The 20,084-nt window shown below is 36.9% G+C and overlaps 1 protein-coding gene across 3 annotated transcripts in view; it reads left to right on the top strand.

Annotated features, from left to right (window-relative positions):
• The window catches only part of SANBR (SANT and BTB domain regulator of CSR), a 63,739-nt gene that overhangs the window by 38,996 nt on the left and 4,659 nt on the right, over positions 1-20,084 (top strand). For all 3 annotated transcript variants that reach the window (XM_051975342.1, XM_051975340.1, XM_051975341.1), the window contains exons 11-18: positions 4,271-4,423; positions 6,475-6,623; positions 7,477-7,576; positions 7,789-7,821; positions 8,634-8,733; positions 9,897-9,988; positions 10,525-10,553; positions 10,712-10,785. In XM_051975342.1, the coding sequence (XP_051831302.1) occupies positions 4,271-4,423; positions 6,475-6,623; positions 7,477-7,576; positions 7,789-7,821; positions 8,634-8,733; positions 9,897-9,988; positions 10,525-10,553; positions 10,712-10,785 (730 nt within the window). The remainder of the gene's footprint in view (positions 1-4,270; positions 4,424-6,474; positions 6,624-7,476; positions 7,577-7,788; positions 7,822-8,633; positions 8,734-9,896; positions 9,989-10,524; positions 10,554-10,711; positions 10,786-20,084) is intronic.

Genomic DNA, 20,084 nt, shown 5'->3' on the forward strand with positions numbered 1-20,084 from the left:
TGTCTTCTGTTAATACTGTCAGTGAAAATAGATTACAACTTACACATCCCTTTAGTAGGCTTTAAGTAAAGCTCCTTTACTTAGTATATCTTAAATAACAAATTTCTCTCAACCTAGTATATTTTCTTTTTCTCTTACACCCCCACCCTCTTTGTTCATGTATCCCTGCTGCAGTCAGGGAAGGTGGGAAGAGAGACGAAAGAGAAAGAAACTCTTGTTCCTCAGTGCCCTATCCTAGTCCTCAGGAGCCCATGTGTGGTAACCCTTCTTTACCTACTTTGGAAACAAAGTGACATATTTGGTCACTTCTAAAAACCCATGTAAAGTTATCAAATATGAAGCAATTATATACAAGAGAACAATTAATATTAATACAGCATTTGTTTTATGCTAAGTAATTTTGCAATCATGTGATCTTAACAGCAATCATTATTAGTTCTCTTTACAAATTAGGAACCTGGGCAGAGATAAAATAATTTGCCATAAATTACATAATTAATACATTTCTGTAACTGAAATGGAGAATGGTGGGCTTACCAAATTCAGAGTCTGGCTTTCTTACCTCACACTGCCATGCTGGGTGCTGCCAGGGGCACCCGTATTCTTCTCAGGCAATTGCTGAACCAGCTGAAGGCTGGGGTGACTGGTGCCATGATCTCCCTTTGACGGTAGTTTCAGGTGCCAGAACTCAGGGAATGCTGATCATGGAGCCTGAACCCCACTCCCCCAAGCTAGATTGGGGAGGTATTTAGGCAAGGTGTGTGGGGTCCCCATAACTGTTGCTATCCCCCATTTGAATTTGAGTTTCTCTACAATTCTTCAGCATTCTCTTTTCCTTATCTGTTCTTGAGACTAGAGGGGCAAGGGACACAGGCTATATTTTGTTGCCCTCTTCATTACTGAGATATATGCTCAGAACTTCGGAGAGTAGGGCATGCTGAATGATCATAGTTGTGGAGAGGATTCCTTAATACTCAGGTATTTTCTCAATGGAGATGAAGGTGATTCCAGATAACATAGGAGTTAAGGAAGAGTTAGCAAAAAGTTGCTAATTTTTTTTCCCCCTTTACTCCTTTTTTTCAGAATGGAGTAAATTCCTAGAGTTATCCCCAATGTCTCAAGAATTTTTTCTTGCAATTTTAAAATGACAAATTGCCAAAATCCTTAAACATTACTCTCTCTTTTTTTTTTTTTAATAACTTTTTATTGATAGAACGCATGCCAGGGTAATTTTTTACCGCATTATCCCTTGCATTCACTTCTGTTGCGATTTTTCCCCTCCCTCCACCCCTTCCCCCAGATGGCAAGCAGTTCTTTACATGTTGAATGGTTTACAGTATATCCTAGATACAATATATGTGTGCAGAACCGAACAGTTTTCTTGTTACACAGGTAAAATTGGATTCAGAAGGTATAAATAACCTGGGAAGAAAAACAAAAATGCAAGCAGTTTATATTCATTTCCCAGTGTTCTTTCTCTGGGTGTAGCTGCTTCTGTCCATCTTTGATCAATTAAAGCTCTCTTTATCGAAGAGATCTACTTCCATCAGAATACATCCTCAAACAGTATCGTTGTTGAGGTATATAATGATCTCCTGGTTCTGCTCATTTCACTTAGCATCATTCATGTAAGTCTCGCCAGTCCTCTCTGTATTCATCCTGCTGGTCATTCCTTACAGAACAATAATATTCCATAACATTCATATACCACAATTTACTCAACCATTCTCCAATTGATGGGCATCCTTTCATTTTCCAGCTTCTAGCCACTACAAACAGGGCTGCCACAAACATTCTTGCACATACAGGTCCCTTTCCTTTCTTTAGTATCTCTTTGGGGTATAAGCCCAGTAGAAACACTGTTGGATCAAAGGGTATGCACAGTTTGATAACTTTTTGAGCATAGTTCCAAATTGCTCTCCAGAATGGCTGGAAAACATTACTCTCAAAACCTTAAGAGTATATTAAGATGTTATTTTAGTGGTTCTATAATTTAATTAGCTAACTTTATTTCTGTAGCCCCCAGCTTGGCCAGAGCTACGGTCCATAGGGAAAAAAGCCACAGACTTTTCCCTTTTTAAGTGGAAGTCAAGGATGTTAAGAAATCTTTCCCAGCATTTTATCTACAGCATAGAAGTTTGTTTTGCTATTTCTTGCTGGCTGCATTTTAAATCTTTCCAGGTAACAAAATTTAGTTCACAGAACAAACTTGCACAGAGACACAGGCACAGACAAAAATGACATAGAAAAGGACTGTCCCCATCTTTGCCAAAAGCCATCCTATAGCACCTGTGTCCTCCAGCATCCAAGTTTGAACTCAAGATGACCCAGACAAGCCTTTAGGTGCTTGAGGTGTCACAATTATAGGATTGGGGGAGAAAAAAATGGGGGCTTACATTGACAAGGAGGGGGTAAAGCCTGGGGACACCATACTTTTCCCCACACAGGGCCACCAAATGTTGAGGTTCAAAGGAGACCTCAACAGTTTGGGGTTTCAGATTTGCAGGCTTGAAACCATCTCCAAGTCAGGGGGCAAGGTTTATTATAATTGTAATACCAATTAAAGCAGACTAAGTTCCAAAAGAATTCAGCAAAGAACCAGAAGAAGATAAATGTATAGGGAAAAGAGAGATCAGGTGCTTCATGTCACTGATGGACTCATTTTATGGCTTAAAGGTAGAACTGAGGGGCAGTCTTAGAGGTGGAATTGAAGAATGGTCTGGCAAGCACCTCCTTATGGTCTCAGAAATGTTATTCCTGACCAACATTGTTGTCTGGCAGCCAACATTGTGGAACTACAGCATTCTCAAGGCCGGGTGGCCTTAGGGTTACTGCCACATTGCCCCTAGACACTGCACCACAGCATTAACAGTATTCTATGTGGTAGGGGGCTGAGGAAGGAAGGGAGCCAGAAGGTGTTTATGCTGAGGAATGGCCGAACAAATTATGGTAAATGAATGCAATAGAATTCTGTTGTAAGAAAACTAAATTAGAGAAATTTTTAAAATCTAATAAGAACTGGTGCAGAGCAAAGTAAGCAGAACCAGGAACACAATATATTGTAATTATAGTAATATGAAATAAAATAGCATTTCAAAACAAGATAATAAAGGAGTGATAATAAAACAGACCTCTTTTAATAATAAGATGTGGAAGTTAGGATATGGTGAGGAATCAGGCGGATACTGTTGGAGGGTTTTTTGTATTTTGTGTAATTATTTGTTTGAAGAGAGAGTGCTCTTGGTGGGAGAGATGATGGTGACACTGTATAGCAAATAGCAGTGCTTTAAAAAGCATCCCTAGGGAAAAAAATGCTCTTTCTAGCCCTCTTCCTTCACCATCCTACACAAGTGGGAGGTGGAGGAGTGAGACTGAAGGTGTCTTTCTTCTCTTTTGTTGCTCTTTCACGATTATGCTTTCAAAGAATTAATCTCTTAATACCTAGTGTAGGTATTAAGTTTAGGTTGACCTTGTGCTCAAAGCCTTTTCAGAGCAGTAGAGCCTGTGAAAGCCCATTCTCTGCTGGCATGGCCTTCAAGAAGCCATCATCATCTCCGTGCTGTAATGGAGCATTGGAAAAGGACTTTGTGGAGGAATGGTTTAAAAGGGCAGACTATTCTGTGTTCATTCTTAGTCAATATTATTAACACTTTATAAGTGTAATTCTTAATAGTTTTTAATTTTTTTTCTAATTTTGAGTGTTTTTGTCTAATTTCAGATTTAACTATAGTTTCCTTTCATATTGGAATTACTTATCTACTCTTTTCAAAATAATACAGCATATTAGTATAACAGAAAGGATACTGGATATAAAATCAGAGAACCTGAAATTTGAATCCTTCTCCTACCATTTTGCTACTACAACCCAGAGGAACTCAGCTCATGTCTTTGGGACTTAATTTCTTCATTGATTAAATGAAGGATTTGGACTAAATGACCTTTGACATTTCCTACTTGTGTGCTATTGGGCAAGTTCCACTTTCCCTAGGTCATTTCTCTCATCTATAAAATGATTTTAACTAGGTAACCTCTGAGATTCCTTCTAATTCTAAACAGATGATCCTGTGACCTCTGAGGGTCGCTTCTTACTCCTAGGATAATTCTGTGAAACTTTTAAGTAGTATTGATGAGTCAGTTTTCATTAGAAAATTTTCAACAGGATTGGCAACTTTATAGTTTAAATTATGATATTTTGAAGATATAATGAAAATAATAAAAGAAGTAATTTGATATGTATGTGAGTTCTTAGTGTGTCTCCTTTGTTATTTAGGCTTTTCTCTGCACTGAGTTTTCACATTGTCAGTATCACTCAGAAGCAGTGATTTATCCTGGTATGTCAAATACATCAAGTACTTCTGGCACCGGAATATATCCTTGTTGTAATCAGAAGGTTCTTCGATTTGATCCTACCCAGATCGCAAAGGTAAATTTTCAGTATGTCCCTTCTTCCTTTAGAAAAGCTTGAAAATTTACTAGTTCTGAGAAGTCTATTCTGAGTCATAAATTTGTGGACTCAAGGTCAAATAAATTCAAGTTTTTGTTCATATTCATCATGTTTTATCTTTATTGATAGAATTAACTAATTCATCAAATATTTTATTTGTGAGGCTGTAAAAGTTACTTATTTGACTGGGAAAATTGACATTCAAGATTTTTTTTTTTAAAGATCTCTTTATGAGATCTTGCAAGATGATTCAATTTTGAATTCCTTGGACAGCAATAATAATAATAACCTGCAAATCTAAAACCTTATGATTTACAATGAGCACGTACAATCTCATTTCATCCTCACCACAAACCTATGAAGAAGGTAGAATTTGGGCTTTCACCCTGATTAATGAGGCAAAATTCAGGACAATGAGAAGAAAAAGGGTTTATTGTAAGTACATAAAAGGAGTGACAGACAGTTTGATGGGATGATCACTGAAGATCATTGATGGGTTCAAAGTGAGGCCAACTTTTATATGTAACTTTAAGATAATTCATAGAGATTATTGCCCATAGGAAAAGTTGAATCCTCACATCTTAGTTCCTCTCCAAGATAGTAAGAATGTGACAGTTTACAGTTAGGGGCTCAAGGGGCACGAGTAGGGGGTGACTATGTGACAAATAGGGGACTGTGTGGCATCTCTCCCAAAACCAATTTGATTGATAGAACTAGAAAAAATGGGTCCCTGAGTCAACATAATTTTCAATGGTATTACAAATGTTAATTTTTAAATTAAATTAATTTTTAAAAGTCAGGCCTGTGAATTCTTTAAGTATAGGAAACTTCCAGAGAAGTTTTAGAACCTGCCAATACAGACTTTCCAAGGTATCTTCTCTGCCACATAGAGAGCTGCCTTGAATAATGAGAAATTGTTTGTTTTCTCCATTTTCACTCAATCTTCTGTGCAAACATGTAATTTCTAGAAAAATAATATTCTTCATTACATGATGAAAACCATTTCTTCTTGGTTTGTAAGGGTCCATTAGAGAGGCCAGGTAAGGGCAGTTGGCATGTAAAGCAGGCCCATGGCCTGGAGGTCCCTGGACGTGATTGGCTATGAGTACATAGGGTCTTCTTTTGTGGGTGGGATCTCCAGCCACAGCAGGAATCCTAAACACTTTGAAATTGCGTCAGGAATGGGAAGCTATCTCCATCTCCGATTGGCTTGTGCCTGTGACCTCATGGACCCAATATAAGCTCAGTGGAGGAAGGGCTTGACCTCTTTTCCTTTTCCACCTTTTTACCTGGAGCTCTTCCTTGGAAAGAGATACTAAGAGAGTGCAGGAGGTCATAGAGTGAGGTGTAAACCACGTGAATAAAGTCTAAGTTTGTCTGCCAAAACTCTCGGCTGCTCTGTTTTGCTCAAACTGCGGCCATTTGAAATAGTGACCAGAAGATTTCTGAAGGCCTCAGGAAGAGATAAGATTGATATTAATATTTAGCAGAATTTTCTCTAATTGCCCTGGGAATTAGGAGTGATTAGTGGAAGCAAATGCAAGAGTAGCACATTGCATGGCTGGAGGTCCCAGCCACAAAGGAAGACCCTATGTACTCATAGCCAATAGGTCCAGGGACCTCCAGGCCAAGGGCCTGCTTTACATCCCAACTGCCCTTACCTGGCTTCTCTAATGGACCTTTACATTGGTTGACTCTGGCTCTCAGTTAGTTTCATTTTAATACTTTACTTCTTGTATTATTCACTAATATTCCATTCATTCTAAATGAACTCAAGGTTATAAGTATTTAAACTCCGTGGCAAGTCTGGTTATCAGCTTTATGTACAGTGTTAAGAGTAAAATGATTTCTTGGGCCAAATGAAAACTATAAATAAAAATGATTCAAATGGGTTAATGTACCCTCTACTCAGAATTGGCACATTGTGGGATAGTACCAAATAATAATCCATAGGGATGATATCAAATGGTAATCTATAGGGCAAACATTTCTATAATAAGCAATCTAATCTGGTGTCTCTTATGTAACAGGGCTGTAAAGTGAGAGACCATGTGATTGGTTTATGTGATCGAGGTGAAAGTGGGGACATGATCACCACCTGCTCATCTTCTAAAATACTAGATGATCTCCTCATGCACAGAGAAGTTATTGTTGTACCTTTTCCTAAAGACATAATTAGGTAAGAAACAAGCCCAACCAGGTGAAATTCTCTAATTGTTATTGTGGGGGGTTTTTGTCCTTCATTCTCTAAGAGGACCATCAGGGAAGTGGTGCCATGACGAGGGAGGGAGGGAGGGCTGGGCAGGGTCACCTGCCTTACCTTTCCCTCAGGAGCCATTTGGGTCCAATGGCCAGACATAGACCAAGAGGACTGGAGATGGCTCTGGATGCAATGGGAGGCCCCGGCCTTTGTAAGCTAAGGTCTTCAACAGAATTCAGTTTTACTGGGGCCATGCCCAATCAGTATTTAAGGCTAAGTAGCAAATGAGACAAAGAATCTCCTATTTCAACTACTCCCAAAAAATATCTAAGTAGATAAATGAATCTGGGAAAAGACCCTCTGGGTTTCTGGCCAAAGCAGAATTGACTGCATTTACATTCAATCAGAGTCAATCAGGTGTATGTTTTTTTCTTAATTGTTTAAGTGCTTGAATAAAAACACTAGAAAAGGAGCTTGATTAGTGTCAGCATTCTAGTATATAACTGTTGCAAAAATTGTAAGGTTCGCCACAAACAGTAATAATTCTAATAACTCACTTTTCTCTGTGGCAAACAAAAGTGTTAAAAAGATTTAATTTGTCCTTTTAGACTCTTGTTATGGATATCACTAAATTGATTAGAAAATACAATTTTCAGATGATGGACCTCATACTGAAGAAATAGTGTATTTCTCCTATATGGCTAAGCACATGACCTCATGCAAATATTCATAAAACATAAGTAAGCTAAGAGATTCGTTTAGTTTCAATTTGATGAAACGCAAAATTATCAGGGATTTTTGTTATATCAAGAATATTCTATCTTCTTTAAAGTGATTATGGAATTGGCTTCTTTGATGAGAAAGGCCTAGACTGTGATGGTCTGCTAGAGCCAAATACACCTTGGGGCCCCAAAACTGGAGAGATCAATGCTGTGAGTGAATCCTTTTTTTTTTTTTTCATTTTTTGGTAACATGCGTGATTTTAAAATCTGGTTCTTTAATAATAAAACTCAGAGAGTTTTTGGGTAAACTTGTTTTCTAATTTTAAATCATTTTCTGTAATAGCAAACACAAAATTTAAATTGTACTATATTCAGGCTATAAGTATAGCTATTAATTTGGTATTTTTCCTCCTTTCTTACAGTTTTTATCCTTGAAAAATTGGACTCTGCAGCTGGTAAATGACTCCATATTCATGTTTCCTGAGTTTCTTAGAAGAAAAAAAGAATTTAATAAACTGAGTCTTAGGCAATTTTTCTTTCAGATATTTTAGTGAATTGATCTTTTAACTAAACTTGTGTCTTCTAGAATGAGAAATTTGTATTTTTTATAGTTGTCAACATTTTGTTATGGTGGCAATATCTACCTTTCTTTTTGATATCTCTGATTTAATGGTACTATCATCTGTTCTAAGTCTTTCATCATTACTATCTTAACATTTTTTAAAAAACTCAATGAAATTTTAAAATATCTTCTCTCTTTTAAATTTAAAACAACATTTAAACTTGTAGTTTACACACCAAAATGGTACATAGATTTAGAATACCTGGAGGAGACTTAACTAAAGGAAATGCAGGAAACAAAATAGACCATATTTTTTAAAATGTGAGACTTTTAATTGCGGCAATCATTATTTTGCTTTTTACATAAGAGATTTAGGCTTTTAGTTTTGAATCAAAGTCCCCTCAAATCAAGAGAGACAGTTGTTTAATATCTGTTTGTAGGACTATAGCAGTTACTATGGGGAAAAGCAAATATACATATGATTATTATGCCCTGAGTATGGAAGCTCCCTATCCATTAGCCAGCGATTACTGAAGATCAAGATATTTATTTCTTTGTTCTCATTTGGCCTATTCTTCTAAAAATAAATGTTGCATTGTAACTCATACTATTTTTCTTTGAGAACAATATGTTATATACACGATAATCTCTTTATGTTTAAAAAGCAGAGGATTTATTTCACAAGGTTTGGTTTTTTTAATTCAGAAACAGCAGTCGTTATTTTCAGAAGATGATGAATATACCACTGGGTCTGAAGTAACTGAAGATGAGGTTGGGGATGAGGAAGAAGTAACTAAAAAGCAAGGTATAACCTAGATTAAAAAGAAAGAAGTAAGCATCACCATTTACAGCTGCATTCAAAATTTTATTTTAACAGATCTGTATTAAACATTATGTCTAAAGTTTTGAACACATATGAGGGCAGTTAAAGATTTTAACTAAGAATTTCCTTGTCCTCATGAAGCTCCAGAGCTGGATATTAAGAGTGCAAATGGATTGTATGTCAAATATACAAATAATGTTTTTCAAGCATCTTTGCTATCATCATGGTAGATATTCCTTTTAGAATGAAATCACATATATTTATATTCTTTCCCTCTATATCTTGTAAATCAGATCCCAACAGAATTATTTGATATATAGATTTTTTTCCTTCCAACTTGATGGCTTCCCTTCTTATTTGTTCATGAAGAAGCTCTTCATTATCATGTAACCAAAATTATCTTTTTATCTTTTGTGATTATTTTTTGTTTGATTAAAAAATTCTCCAACCATGGTCCCTCTTCTGAATCTCTTCTCATTTTTTTTAATGCGGTGGCCTTTAATATTCTGCTTGTATGTCCCTTTTGAGCTTATTGTGGCATAAACTGTTAGATAATTATTTCAGTCTAATTTCTTAATTATCTGTTCTATCATTACTATCTGCTTTCTAGTTCTGTAAAACAGGAAGTTCTTAGCCAAGTAATTTATTATTCTGTGACTTATTCACTGGGATATTGAGTTAAATTGTTTCTGATTCTTCTTTGTCTAATCTATTTTACTGGTTTACTTTTTTGTTTTTAACTAGTATCTTGTGGTTTTAGTTATTCTTTCTTTAGAATATTATTGATGGTCTGGAAGTGCTAATCATTCTTCATTCCCACTTTTTATTATTTCTTATGAGATTCTAATCTTTTTTTCTTTCAATGAATTCTATTACAATTTTGTCTAGCTCTCTAAAATTCCCTCTTGGTAGTTTGATAAAGCACAAAGTTTATAGATAAGTGATATCAGTTTTTATTATAGTAAGCTTATTTTTTAGCACTATTCTCCTGGTGATGCTTCAGGGTTGCAAATTCTGTGGCACCATAATTATTGAACAATCTCAGTTGTCAATGTCCTAAAACACAAAAGACACATGATAAACAGACATCAGTAATAGCATATTAATAAAAATTTTATGACTTAATACCATTTTTTTTTAAACAGGAAAAAAAGAGAAGCCAAAGAAGTTCACCAAACAACCAAAAAAACAGGTATCTTCACCATGTGTTCCAAAGAAAGAAAAATCATCAGATAAGGTAATTTTTAGTTTTTAGTTTTTAAGTTTTAAAATTAATTTACTGAGTACCTGGGTCACTGAAAAATTGAGATCATTTGAATAAAGGACATGAGGGAGAGTCAGGTCAGTCAAACATTCCTTCAGCCCCTACAGAGTGTCATACGCTGTGATTAGGCCCCCAATACCTTGGGATAGACAGCTTGCCCATGTGGCCATCCATGTGTCAGCTCTCTGCCAGATATTGGAGTTAGGCCTGAGCAGCAGGAGGTCAGGAAGTGCCTCGGATCTCAGGGGAGGGCAGGAGTAGCCCCATTAAGATGGGGGAGAGCAGCTCTAGTTTACCCTGTGATGGCAGGAACTCCAAAGATCTATGTAGTTTACCATGAAACACAATCATCCTCCACACAGGGAAGTGTTAGGTGTGAAAACATTGTTATGTTTAGGAATAAGTTTCTATATTGGAGATCATTATTTTGCATACTAATTTGTGTTTAAATCAGCAAATGTGTTACAGTTGGGCCTAAGTGTCAACATTGGGTTGTTTTCTTTTTTTAGTCAGCTTCTAGAGATGCCTCTCCATTCGTGTAAGTACAGCCTTTGCATTTTTTCTTATATGAGCATTTGTTTTCTTATAATAACATCCATATATAAACATACATGTATATACATACACGGAGACACATTCAAATAAAAAAAGCATGGAACCTGAAATTTTTCTCTCTCTCTTTTTTTTTCCAAATAGTGTGAGTATACAGAGGAACAAATGGGATGCCTCTAGGTCATTGAGGTTCAATCAGGATGCTCAGAGAGAAGAGGGTAAGACATATTATTTTGTTTAACACATTTGTATATACTTAAGAAAGAGTGGTTGGTTGTTTTTTTTAATGTTTGCAAAGTATGTTGAACAAACTTAAAAGACTAGAAGTTTCTTAGAAACTTTAACAGTGAAGGTGCTTATCGGTAATCTAGACCAGCCCCAAATTTTAAAGATGAGGAGGTTGATTTCTAGGGCACTTGAAATGCTTCAGGGAGACAGTGACAACCGCAGTAAAGCTAAGTCTAATGCAAATCTCTTAATCTAAAGATTAAGATCAGCATTGTAGTGACTGAACTTCCATGAGAGTAAGGCTATCCCTTTTGTTCCTATTCACCTGATAAAAAACAACACTCCCAAGTCTTTCCCAAACTCCTACATATACTACTATAGTTTATGTCCCTTTTACCTATGTGTATTGTAGTAGAAAGGGTGTGATGGTGTATGTATGTATAGTTTTTTTCCAAATGGAATAATTTTTGTTTGCATTGTACAAAAACAATAAACAAACAGTGATAAACAAACTATATAAGAAAATATTCTTGCAAACTGGTTTTTTTTTTTTTTAATGTACTTCCTGATCTGTGGTCACCTTTCATCTTGTGATTCAGAAGCCCTTTCACTAAAAGAAAATAAGTTAGACATTTTAATTCTGAACTATTTCTGTGTTGACTGCACATTTATGTATATAATGCTATATTTGATTATTGCCTTATTAAAAGAGCACATAATTATTCCAAACATGCTTGGCTACATTGAATTATAGACCTCTAATTATAATGCTGGAGAAACTGAGGCAGGAGAGAGATTAGAGAGTTTTAATATTTTTATTAATGGGAGAGTAAGATTGACTGGACAGGACTCTCGTCTCACATTATCCAGTCAGACAGCGATAAAGATATACTGGGACCAAGGAATTCATGTTGGTCCTAGGGCTGGAAGAGTCCAGCATACAACTGCCAGCTGCCATACTCCAGCAATGAATGGAGGAACCCCAACTTCTTAAATACCTTTTTTGGAGACAAAGAAGAGAAAGGGAGGGAAAGTTTTTATCAGGGAGGGGAAGCCATAAAACCCTAAAAAATCTAGAGACAAAGAAATAACAATATCGGGTTATCTTGGAATATTTAAAGGGATATTGTAAATCCTTGAGGATACAAAACAGTCAGGAATCTACTCTTTTATCTTGTTAATTTATAACCCGAGAGCGAATAATCCTTGGTTTTACTGGGTCAGAGACAGAACAGTTAAGGAAACTGAGACAAGGGAAACTTGTACAGGGAGACTGAGTAAAGTAGTTAAAGAGAACTGTGGCATAACATTCCACACTCTTTCTCCTAAATATTCAAATCTTTGAATTTTAGCACCTTCCTCTAGATACCCAGGAGGTCTTTGACCCACCTTATGTAAAGCAAACGAGCAAAAATAAAACTAGAAAAAATGTAAGGACTCATATGGCAAGAGCAAGTCTCTCCCTGATAACCCCAGAGTTAACAGCTGTACAAAGGCTCCCTTGTTGCAAGCATGTCAGGTCCTCTACAGTTCTGGAGCACCATCTCAGCCAGAGAATCCTGTTTGAGATGGACAGTTAGGTCTGTGGTCATTTTGTAATGCCGGAGAAACTGAGGCAGGAGAGAGATTAGAGAGTTTTAATATTTTTATTAATGGGAGAGTAAGATTGACTGAACAGGACTCTCGTCTCAGATTATCCAGTCAGACAGAGATAAGTATACTGGGACCAAGGAATCCATATTGGTCCCAGGGCTGGAGGACCCAAAGAATCCAGTGTCCAGCATACAGCTGCCAGACGCCATTCTCCAGCAATGAATGGAGGAACCCCAACTTCTTAAATATCTTTTTGGAGACAAAGAAGAGAAAGGGAAGGAAAGTTTTTATCAGGGAGGGGAAGCCATAAAACTCTAAAAAATCCGGAGACAAAGTAGTAAAGATATCGTGGGTTATCTTGGAATATTCTAAAGGAATATTGTAAATCCATAAAAGAATCAGGAGATCTACTCTTTTATCTTGCTAATTCATAACCCGAGAGCGAATAATCCTTAGTTTTACTGGGTCAGAGACAGAACAGTTAAGGAAACTTAACAGGGAAACTGAGTCAGGACAGTTAAAGAAAACTGTGGCATAACAATTTGTGCACTTAACTCAGTCTCTGCTTACAGATCAGCAGGACCAAGGGCTCAAGCCCATTCAGAGGGGCAGATCTCTCCAGGGGAGAAGGGTGAGGCTGTAGTAGCTACACCTGTCCCCACCCAGAGAAACAGGGCTGCTATTAGAATACAGATTTCTGAGCAGATTATGCACAGTTAGACAATCAAGGCAGGCAAACCCCAAACTTTTTAGGTGCCTCATGCCAAACTTCAAGGTCCTTTGAAATGGTGAAATACTTAATGAACTGGGGTTACAGGAATAGAAAAATAGATCAGAGAGACTGCCAGTGTCAGGACAGGTGTCTGATTTCTAAAATTTTTCTAAAAATAATAATCCCCAAAACTGAGTCTGCCAGGGCAAGTTTAACAAAATAAGGGATTCTAAAACTAAAGCATCCAAATTCAATCTGAACTAGTGAGATAGGGGGTGGGGCAGAAATGCCTAAGGCAAAGTGAATAGGAGCTAGGGGTTCCCATTCTTTCAGGTATTTTGAAAAAAAAATATACCAGGTTCCCCAATGTTCTATCTCTACCTCCCCCCCCCCTTTTTTTCTCACGGAAAGGAATTATCAAATGACCATTCCCCATATAAATCCCAAGAGTGAATCAAAATCCCTATACATAACAGACTAGTACAGTAGCATTTCCTAAAAAGCCCTCACACATAACAGCAATAATTACACAGTTTTAACAAATCCCATCCCAAATCTTAAACACACAGTAATAGATGATCCAGGCAAGGTTTAACAGTCAGTCATCAACCATTCCCAAAGTCCCTTACATTAGTCCAAACTACACTAGATGCAGGGTACAGTTCATGGTCTCATTTAAAACTGCTGCTCCAGGCTGTGAAGTGATAGGAGGTTCTCATTCCTTGCAGAGTGGGTGTGTGCCGTGGTGACAATCAAAGCTGATCAAAGCTGATCCAGGTTCCAGAAGCAAGCCAATATCTGTAATTTGACCAAAATCTAGAACAAAAACACAAATCTAACACATAAAGATCAGTCTCAGATAGAAAGACTCAGTTCACCAAACTGTTGCAAAACATGAGGAGGCCAAAATGTATTGGCCAGCAGTTTCCTATGTGAAGAGATGAGTTTGCTTTACAGGACAGGTAAACGGGTACAGTCCCACAGACCCCTATTAATTGTCCACTTATCATGTAGAAACCTTAAAGAAACAAAACACAAATATCCAGTAATAGACAGATGACCAGGCGAAATACTCAGTTGCCCAAGCATTTAGGATAAATGATTACTATGACCAGACTGAAAATAGCAAGGCATGACATAATTGAATTGCAGTAACAGTTCTACTGACCATTGCTCTGATCAGAGAGATCAGTTACAGAAGGAAAAATGCAAGAACATAACTATAACAACATAAGCAGTTGAATTTTATCAGCTTATCAATCAATTGTCCCAGTAACTGTCAGAGGGTGGAGCTTTAAAACTCCCAAATAGCATTAACTAATTAACTCTAAGCCCAAAAACTTTTACCTCCAATAACTGATGTCATTAATCAAATTTCTGATAAATCTTAAACAAAGAGTTACCATAACCTTACAGTAATAACAGAAAGAAATTCCCCCTCAGTAAGTTCACAACTTAGAACAATTATCATATCTAGGTAGATGTTACATGAGTGAACATTATACATACAAATCATTTTGCTTTTAAAATACCCAATACATAGAAAAATATCCCAAATTGCATATTGTCCATAACAGAAACATTTTCAAAAGGACGAAGAAAAAAAAAAACTATTATGTTCAGAGGCCTTTTAAATAACCTCAGGATGACCCAATACAATCAATTTAAACTTATACAAAAGACCCAATTCTACATAAAAGAATTCAAGAAGGTTTTTAACATAGCAATTAAACTTTTAGAAATATTCATACCAAAGTATGGATCACATTTACGACCATTTTCTTTTAACCAAAAAACATTTATGTATCAAGAAACAAATATTCAATCAATTAACCTAAAAGTAAGCATGTCCTTAAAAATCACAGTTTGCTGCACTGCGCAAACAGATAAGAAAAAAAACAGCAGGAACACACTTTAGAGGGGTGAGGGGAGGAGAGGATTCCACATGCTACCCTTCCCCTACTCCTGACCCCTAGGAAAAAAAAAAAAAAAACTTCCCTCGGGTTCCCCACTCAAATTCCTACATGGGGATCCTTTTCAAGATTTAGCCCATCAGTTTCCCAACATCAGGTTTCTTCCCAAATTCACCCATTTCCAACTTTCTCTTTCTCCCTGACTACATACTTGGACAATCTCCTTAAAGAACTTTCCTTCCTAGATGCTCCTTTGGTAAAGTAGCAGAAGGCAGTGGGGGTGGGTGGCTCCCTTTTCTCCCTTTTTCTCACAGGCTGCTGCAGTCAGCCAGAGACAGAAGAGAAAGATTTTTCAAACTTCTTGATATTTTCTAAGCCTGCAACACAGAGGCTGAATCCTTATCTCTTACAAGCTTCCTAAATTTTAACACAGACACACAGAGACACACGTGGAGCTCCAATTTACTAAGCACAGTTGCAACGTTGTTCTTAAAAAAATTTTCCAACCAACAACATAACAGACAAACAAACCACATAGAACATAGAACATATATCATACAGACTACACAGTTACAACATTAAACAAACATATAACACATACCCAGAGGATATTTTCCAGCGTCCCAGAAAATACCCATCTCAGAATTTTTAAACCCATCGGTATTTATTCTGAGACCACAGGTTGCTAGCAACAGAACAGACCAGAACCAGAATAACCAGAACCAGAACCAGATGGTACCCCAAAAGGTACCTAGACAGACTTACTCTCCTGAATGCCAAATTGATTTCATTGTCCACTGTAGGCCAGACTGAGGCTGAAAAACTGCTTTTCCCAAGAAATAGACCAAAATCCCAAGCCTCCTTCGGCCTAGGTGGAGACCGAGAGGTCTCTAATCTCTAATCCAGTTCTCAGTTTCTATTATCTCGGTAGGACCTCCAAATTGTGATGCCGCAGAAACTGAGGCAGGAGAGAGATTAGTTTTAATATTTTTATTAATGGGAGAGTAAGATTGACTAGACAGGACTCTCGTCTCAGATTATCCAGTCAGACAGAGATAAAGATATACTGGGACCAAGGAATTCATGTTGGTCCCAGGGCTGGAGGAGTCCAGCATACAACTGCCAGCTGCCATACTCCAGCAATGAATGGAGGAACCCCAACTTCTTAAATACCTTTTTTGGAGACAAAGAAGAGAAAGGGAGGGAAAGTTTTTATCAGGGAGGGGAAGCCATAAAACCCTAAAAAATCCGGAGACAAAGAAGTAAAGATATTGGGTTATCTTGGAATATTTAAAGGGATATTGTAAATCCTTGAGGATACAAAACAGTCAGGAATCTACTCTTTTATCTTGCTAATTTATAACCTGAGAGCGAATAATCCTTAGTTTTACTGGGTCAGAGACAGAACAGTTAAGGAAACTGGGACAAGGGAAACTTGTACAGGGAAACTGAGTCAGGACAGTTAAAGAGAACTGTGGCATAACATAAGGACTGAAGAAATTGATTCAAATTATCAGAAAGAATCAAATAGATCCAGGATCCTTATACACTCCACTAAAGAGAATAAAAATTACTTTTAAAAGCACACAAGAACATTAGATCAAAATAAAACAAAGAGAACCAGTACAATTTTTTTAAATACTATAAGAACAAATTAGTTAAAGCATCAGAAACAAGAGACGTGGAAAAACAAGCTCCAAGATAATACACCCAGAAATGTTCTTAATATAGTTAAACAATACATTCAACTTATTATTTTCCTATGAACTCTAGGTCCAATTCATTATCCATTTACAGGGTCCAGCTAGCTCTGTGGATTCAATTGAATCTCTTGGTCTAAATGATAAACATTGATAAGGTCTAGATTTAGGGAACCAAAATGAGATTAGGGTTTCTGGTAGTCAGGGAATTAAATGATAAGGTTTAGTGGCAGGTTTGAGGTTCAGAGAATCAAATGGAGAGGTTTGGCTCCCCTGCAACCCCTTGAGATTCGGCACAAGAGTAGGGACTTTTGGGGACTCCCTTCTAGCAGCGCAGAGCCTCTCTTAAAGGAATTTAAAGACTCAAAAACCTAGATTGATGAAAGAGGTTTATTATGGGGATTGGAAGTAAGGTTAGAAATCTTGACAGAGAGACATAAAGTCTGGTTAGGGAAATAGGTGAGGGTAAAGAGAGGGTGGCACTGGAGAGAATATTCCAGTGGACAGAGGCGCCTTAGCATCCCAAGCATGGTATAGTTGGAATGTTTGGAACCTCTGCAAAGAGAGGATTTTAGTTTGGCTCTTTTATATTGAGTGTCCTAGTGGGGACTGGGAGAGCCCGGATCTCCTATTGGAATTCAAAGGTATGCTTTTTGACCAGGATTTGTAATTGAATCAAAGGCTCTGGCATCCTGGACAGATAACTTGTCTGGGGAGGACATGCCTCAGCCAGGAGGGGCTGAGAATCTGAAAGGAATCACAGATCAATAGGAAATACAGTTTCTTAAAGGGACCACAACCCACTTCAATATTACTCCCCAACCTTGTTTTTTCACTGTAGAGATGAGAACAAATATTCAAGAAAAGGAAAGGATACAGGCATTACCAGACACCAAAATGCACTCTACAAAAGCCATCTTTTTAAATTTAATATTTTTAAACTGTCTGGCACTAGGAAGAATAGAGAACCCAGAAGTAAAATCTAATGAATAAAAAAAAAACTTTTACTCAGTGCTAAATGCCTAGTGCTTAATAAATACTTTATATATTTATCTAAACCCATACTTAAAACACAGTAGGGAATAGACTCCTTATTCATTAAAACTGCATGGCTGTATGACCAAAAAAATTTAAAAAAATTTAGAGACATTACTAATATCACATACTATAAAAACAGAGATAATAAACTAGTTCTGCAAGCTAAATTTTTTTCCAAATAATTAAAATTCTAGAAGAAAATTTTTAAATGTGTGTGTGTGTGTGTGTGTGTGTGTGTGTGTGTGTGTGTGTGTGTCGGGTGAAGTCAACCTATCAAATGAAGATCTATAAGAAAATTACATGTATCTAACCAAATATATGCTCCCAGTGTGGCAGTGGTCAAAAGATATAAAATTGACAAAAGAGGAAATGGAAATTCAAATTTTTCATAACTACATCAAAAGATGTCTTTAGTCCAAGATGAGAAGAGAAATATGGATGGATGGATAGAAGATCAAATTCACTGCTCAGCAGACTAACAGATCAGCGTTCTTAATATGTTTTTGATAAAACTTAACTAGCATATGATTTTTGGAAAGTAAAGTATAGTGAATTAGAAATGGTCCTCACAAGGTTCAGTAGGAAGGCTGTTGGGTTCAGAGTCAGCAGATCCACTTGTGAGTCCTCCCTCTTCTACTGATTACTTGTGCAAGTCACTTAGTCTTTCTGGTTCTCAGTTTCCTCATCTGTAAAATAAGAGTTGAGCTTAGTAACTAATCTCAGTTCTTTTCTAGCTCTTCCTAATAGAGAGCTTTTCCATTGCTAATTCTTTATCCCAGAAGAGCAGCACAAGGACCTATTTTTACAAAGATACATATAACTGTCATTTTATAACAATACCCAAAGTCATCCTTCACTTATACTCCCCCAGAAAAGCTGTCCCAGATTACAAATTCTGTGGGTACCAGCACCACTTCCTCCTGTTATTTTACTTCTTCCAGCAGATACATGAGGTTTAAGATAAGGACAGGCAGTGGACATGTGATTTCATTGACAGGGGGAACCATGTTGCCTACCAGTGCGTGTTGACACTTTCTTTACCCAGATCACTGAGATCTTAAGGGATTTGTTCAAGATCACACAGAAAGCATGTGTTATGTGACAAGTGGGGAAATGTTGAAAAGAATTGCACATGTTTAACCTATATCATATTACTGGAGATCTTGGGGGGGGGGGGAGGTAAGGGAGAAAAATTTAGAGTACAAAGTCTCACAGAAATGAAATTGAAAACTATCTTTACATATCTTTGAAAATACTATTGAAAATTTTAAAAAAAAGAAAAAAAGAAAAAATGTGTTAAGGGGGAGACTTGTTTTGCACCAAGGTGTTTCAGGCTCCAAGGCCAGCCCTCTGTCCTCTACATCATGAATACCTCCCTTAGTTCAAAGTTAAGACATTTAATCAAATAGTGTAGCAAGTAAAATTACAAGAAAAATCCCCCTGAAATAGATGACTATGATCTATTTGTATGTAGTCTACACAGAGAAGATGGAGTTAGAAAACACGTGTCTCGTGGCAAAGAGTAGAAACTTGTGAGAGCAAGATCAGTGTAGAGTAGGTAGACATGGGTAACCTGTGAGTCTGGCCAGAGCACCTGTCCCTTTTGATTCCATCAAACAACTCTTTCCTGAGTGAGAGTCTTTGCCAGTCTTTTGGTTAATGAGCTTTCCCCTGCTACTGTAATCTGGCTTTGGTTCTTAGACTGTCTCCTAAGGTACAGTGGCAAGAAATCTATTCCTGACATGAGCAAACTAGTGCATGGCCACCAAATCCACCAAACCTGTCAGGAAGATAAGAAAAGCCAGCAAAATTACTCCTTCTCTCAACCCCCCACTATGATTAAATTTCTTCTTTTACAGATTATTACCTGGACAACTCTGTGTAATTCTTATATAACTCTGATTTTGAGTCTCTAATTTCCTAAAACCATTTCAGAAACTCTGTTGGGAACACAAAAAAATAACAAAAAAAACAGAAGGAACTAGATGAGCAAGACCTGTTCCCAAAATACTTCATTTGATTGCAAATTAAGGAAATATAAAAAGGTCAAGTTGTTTGGCCACATTACTTTCTCTATATACCTACCCTCCAGCCACAAAAATAATACAGCTCCTCTTACTTACCTATGCCCAACACAAAATGGTAAGCAATGTGTCCAACTCTCAAATCAGTTAAATAAATTAGGACATCTTAATGTAATAAAATGTTTTGGTACAGTATAAAGCAAGAATTGGATAAGACTCCTATGTGATGCAGAGTAAAATCAGCAGAATCAGAAGGATGTATGTACTAATTGTAATTATTTTTAAGAGAAGAAAAAGAAAGTAAATTCT

Source organism: Antechinus flavipes, chromosome 2 (genome assembly GCF_016432865.1).
Source record: "Antechinus flavipes isolate AdamAnt ecotype Samford, QLD, Australia chromosome 2, AdamAnt_v2, whole genome shotgun sequence".
Lineage (NCBI taxonomy): Eukaryota > Metazoa > Chordata > Mammalia > Dasyuromorphia > Dasyuridae > Antechinus > Antechinus flavipes.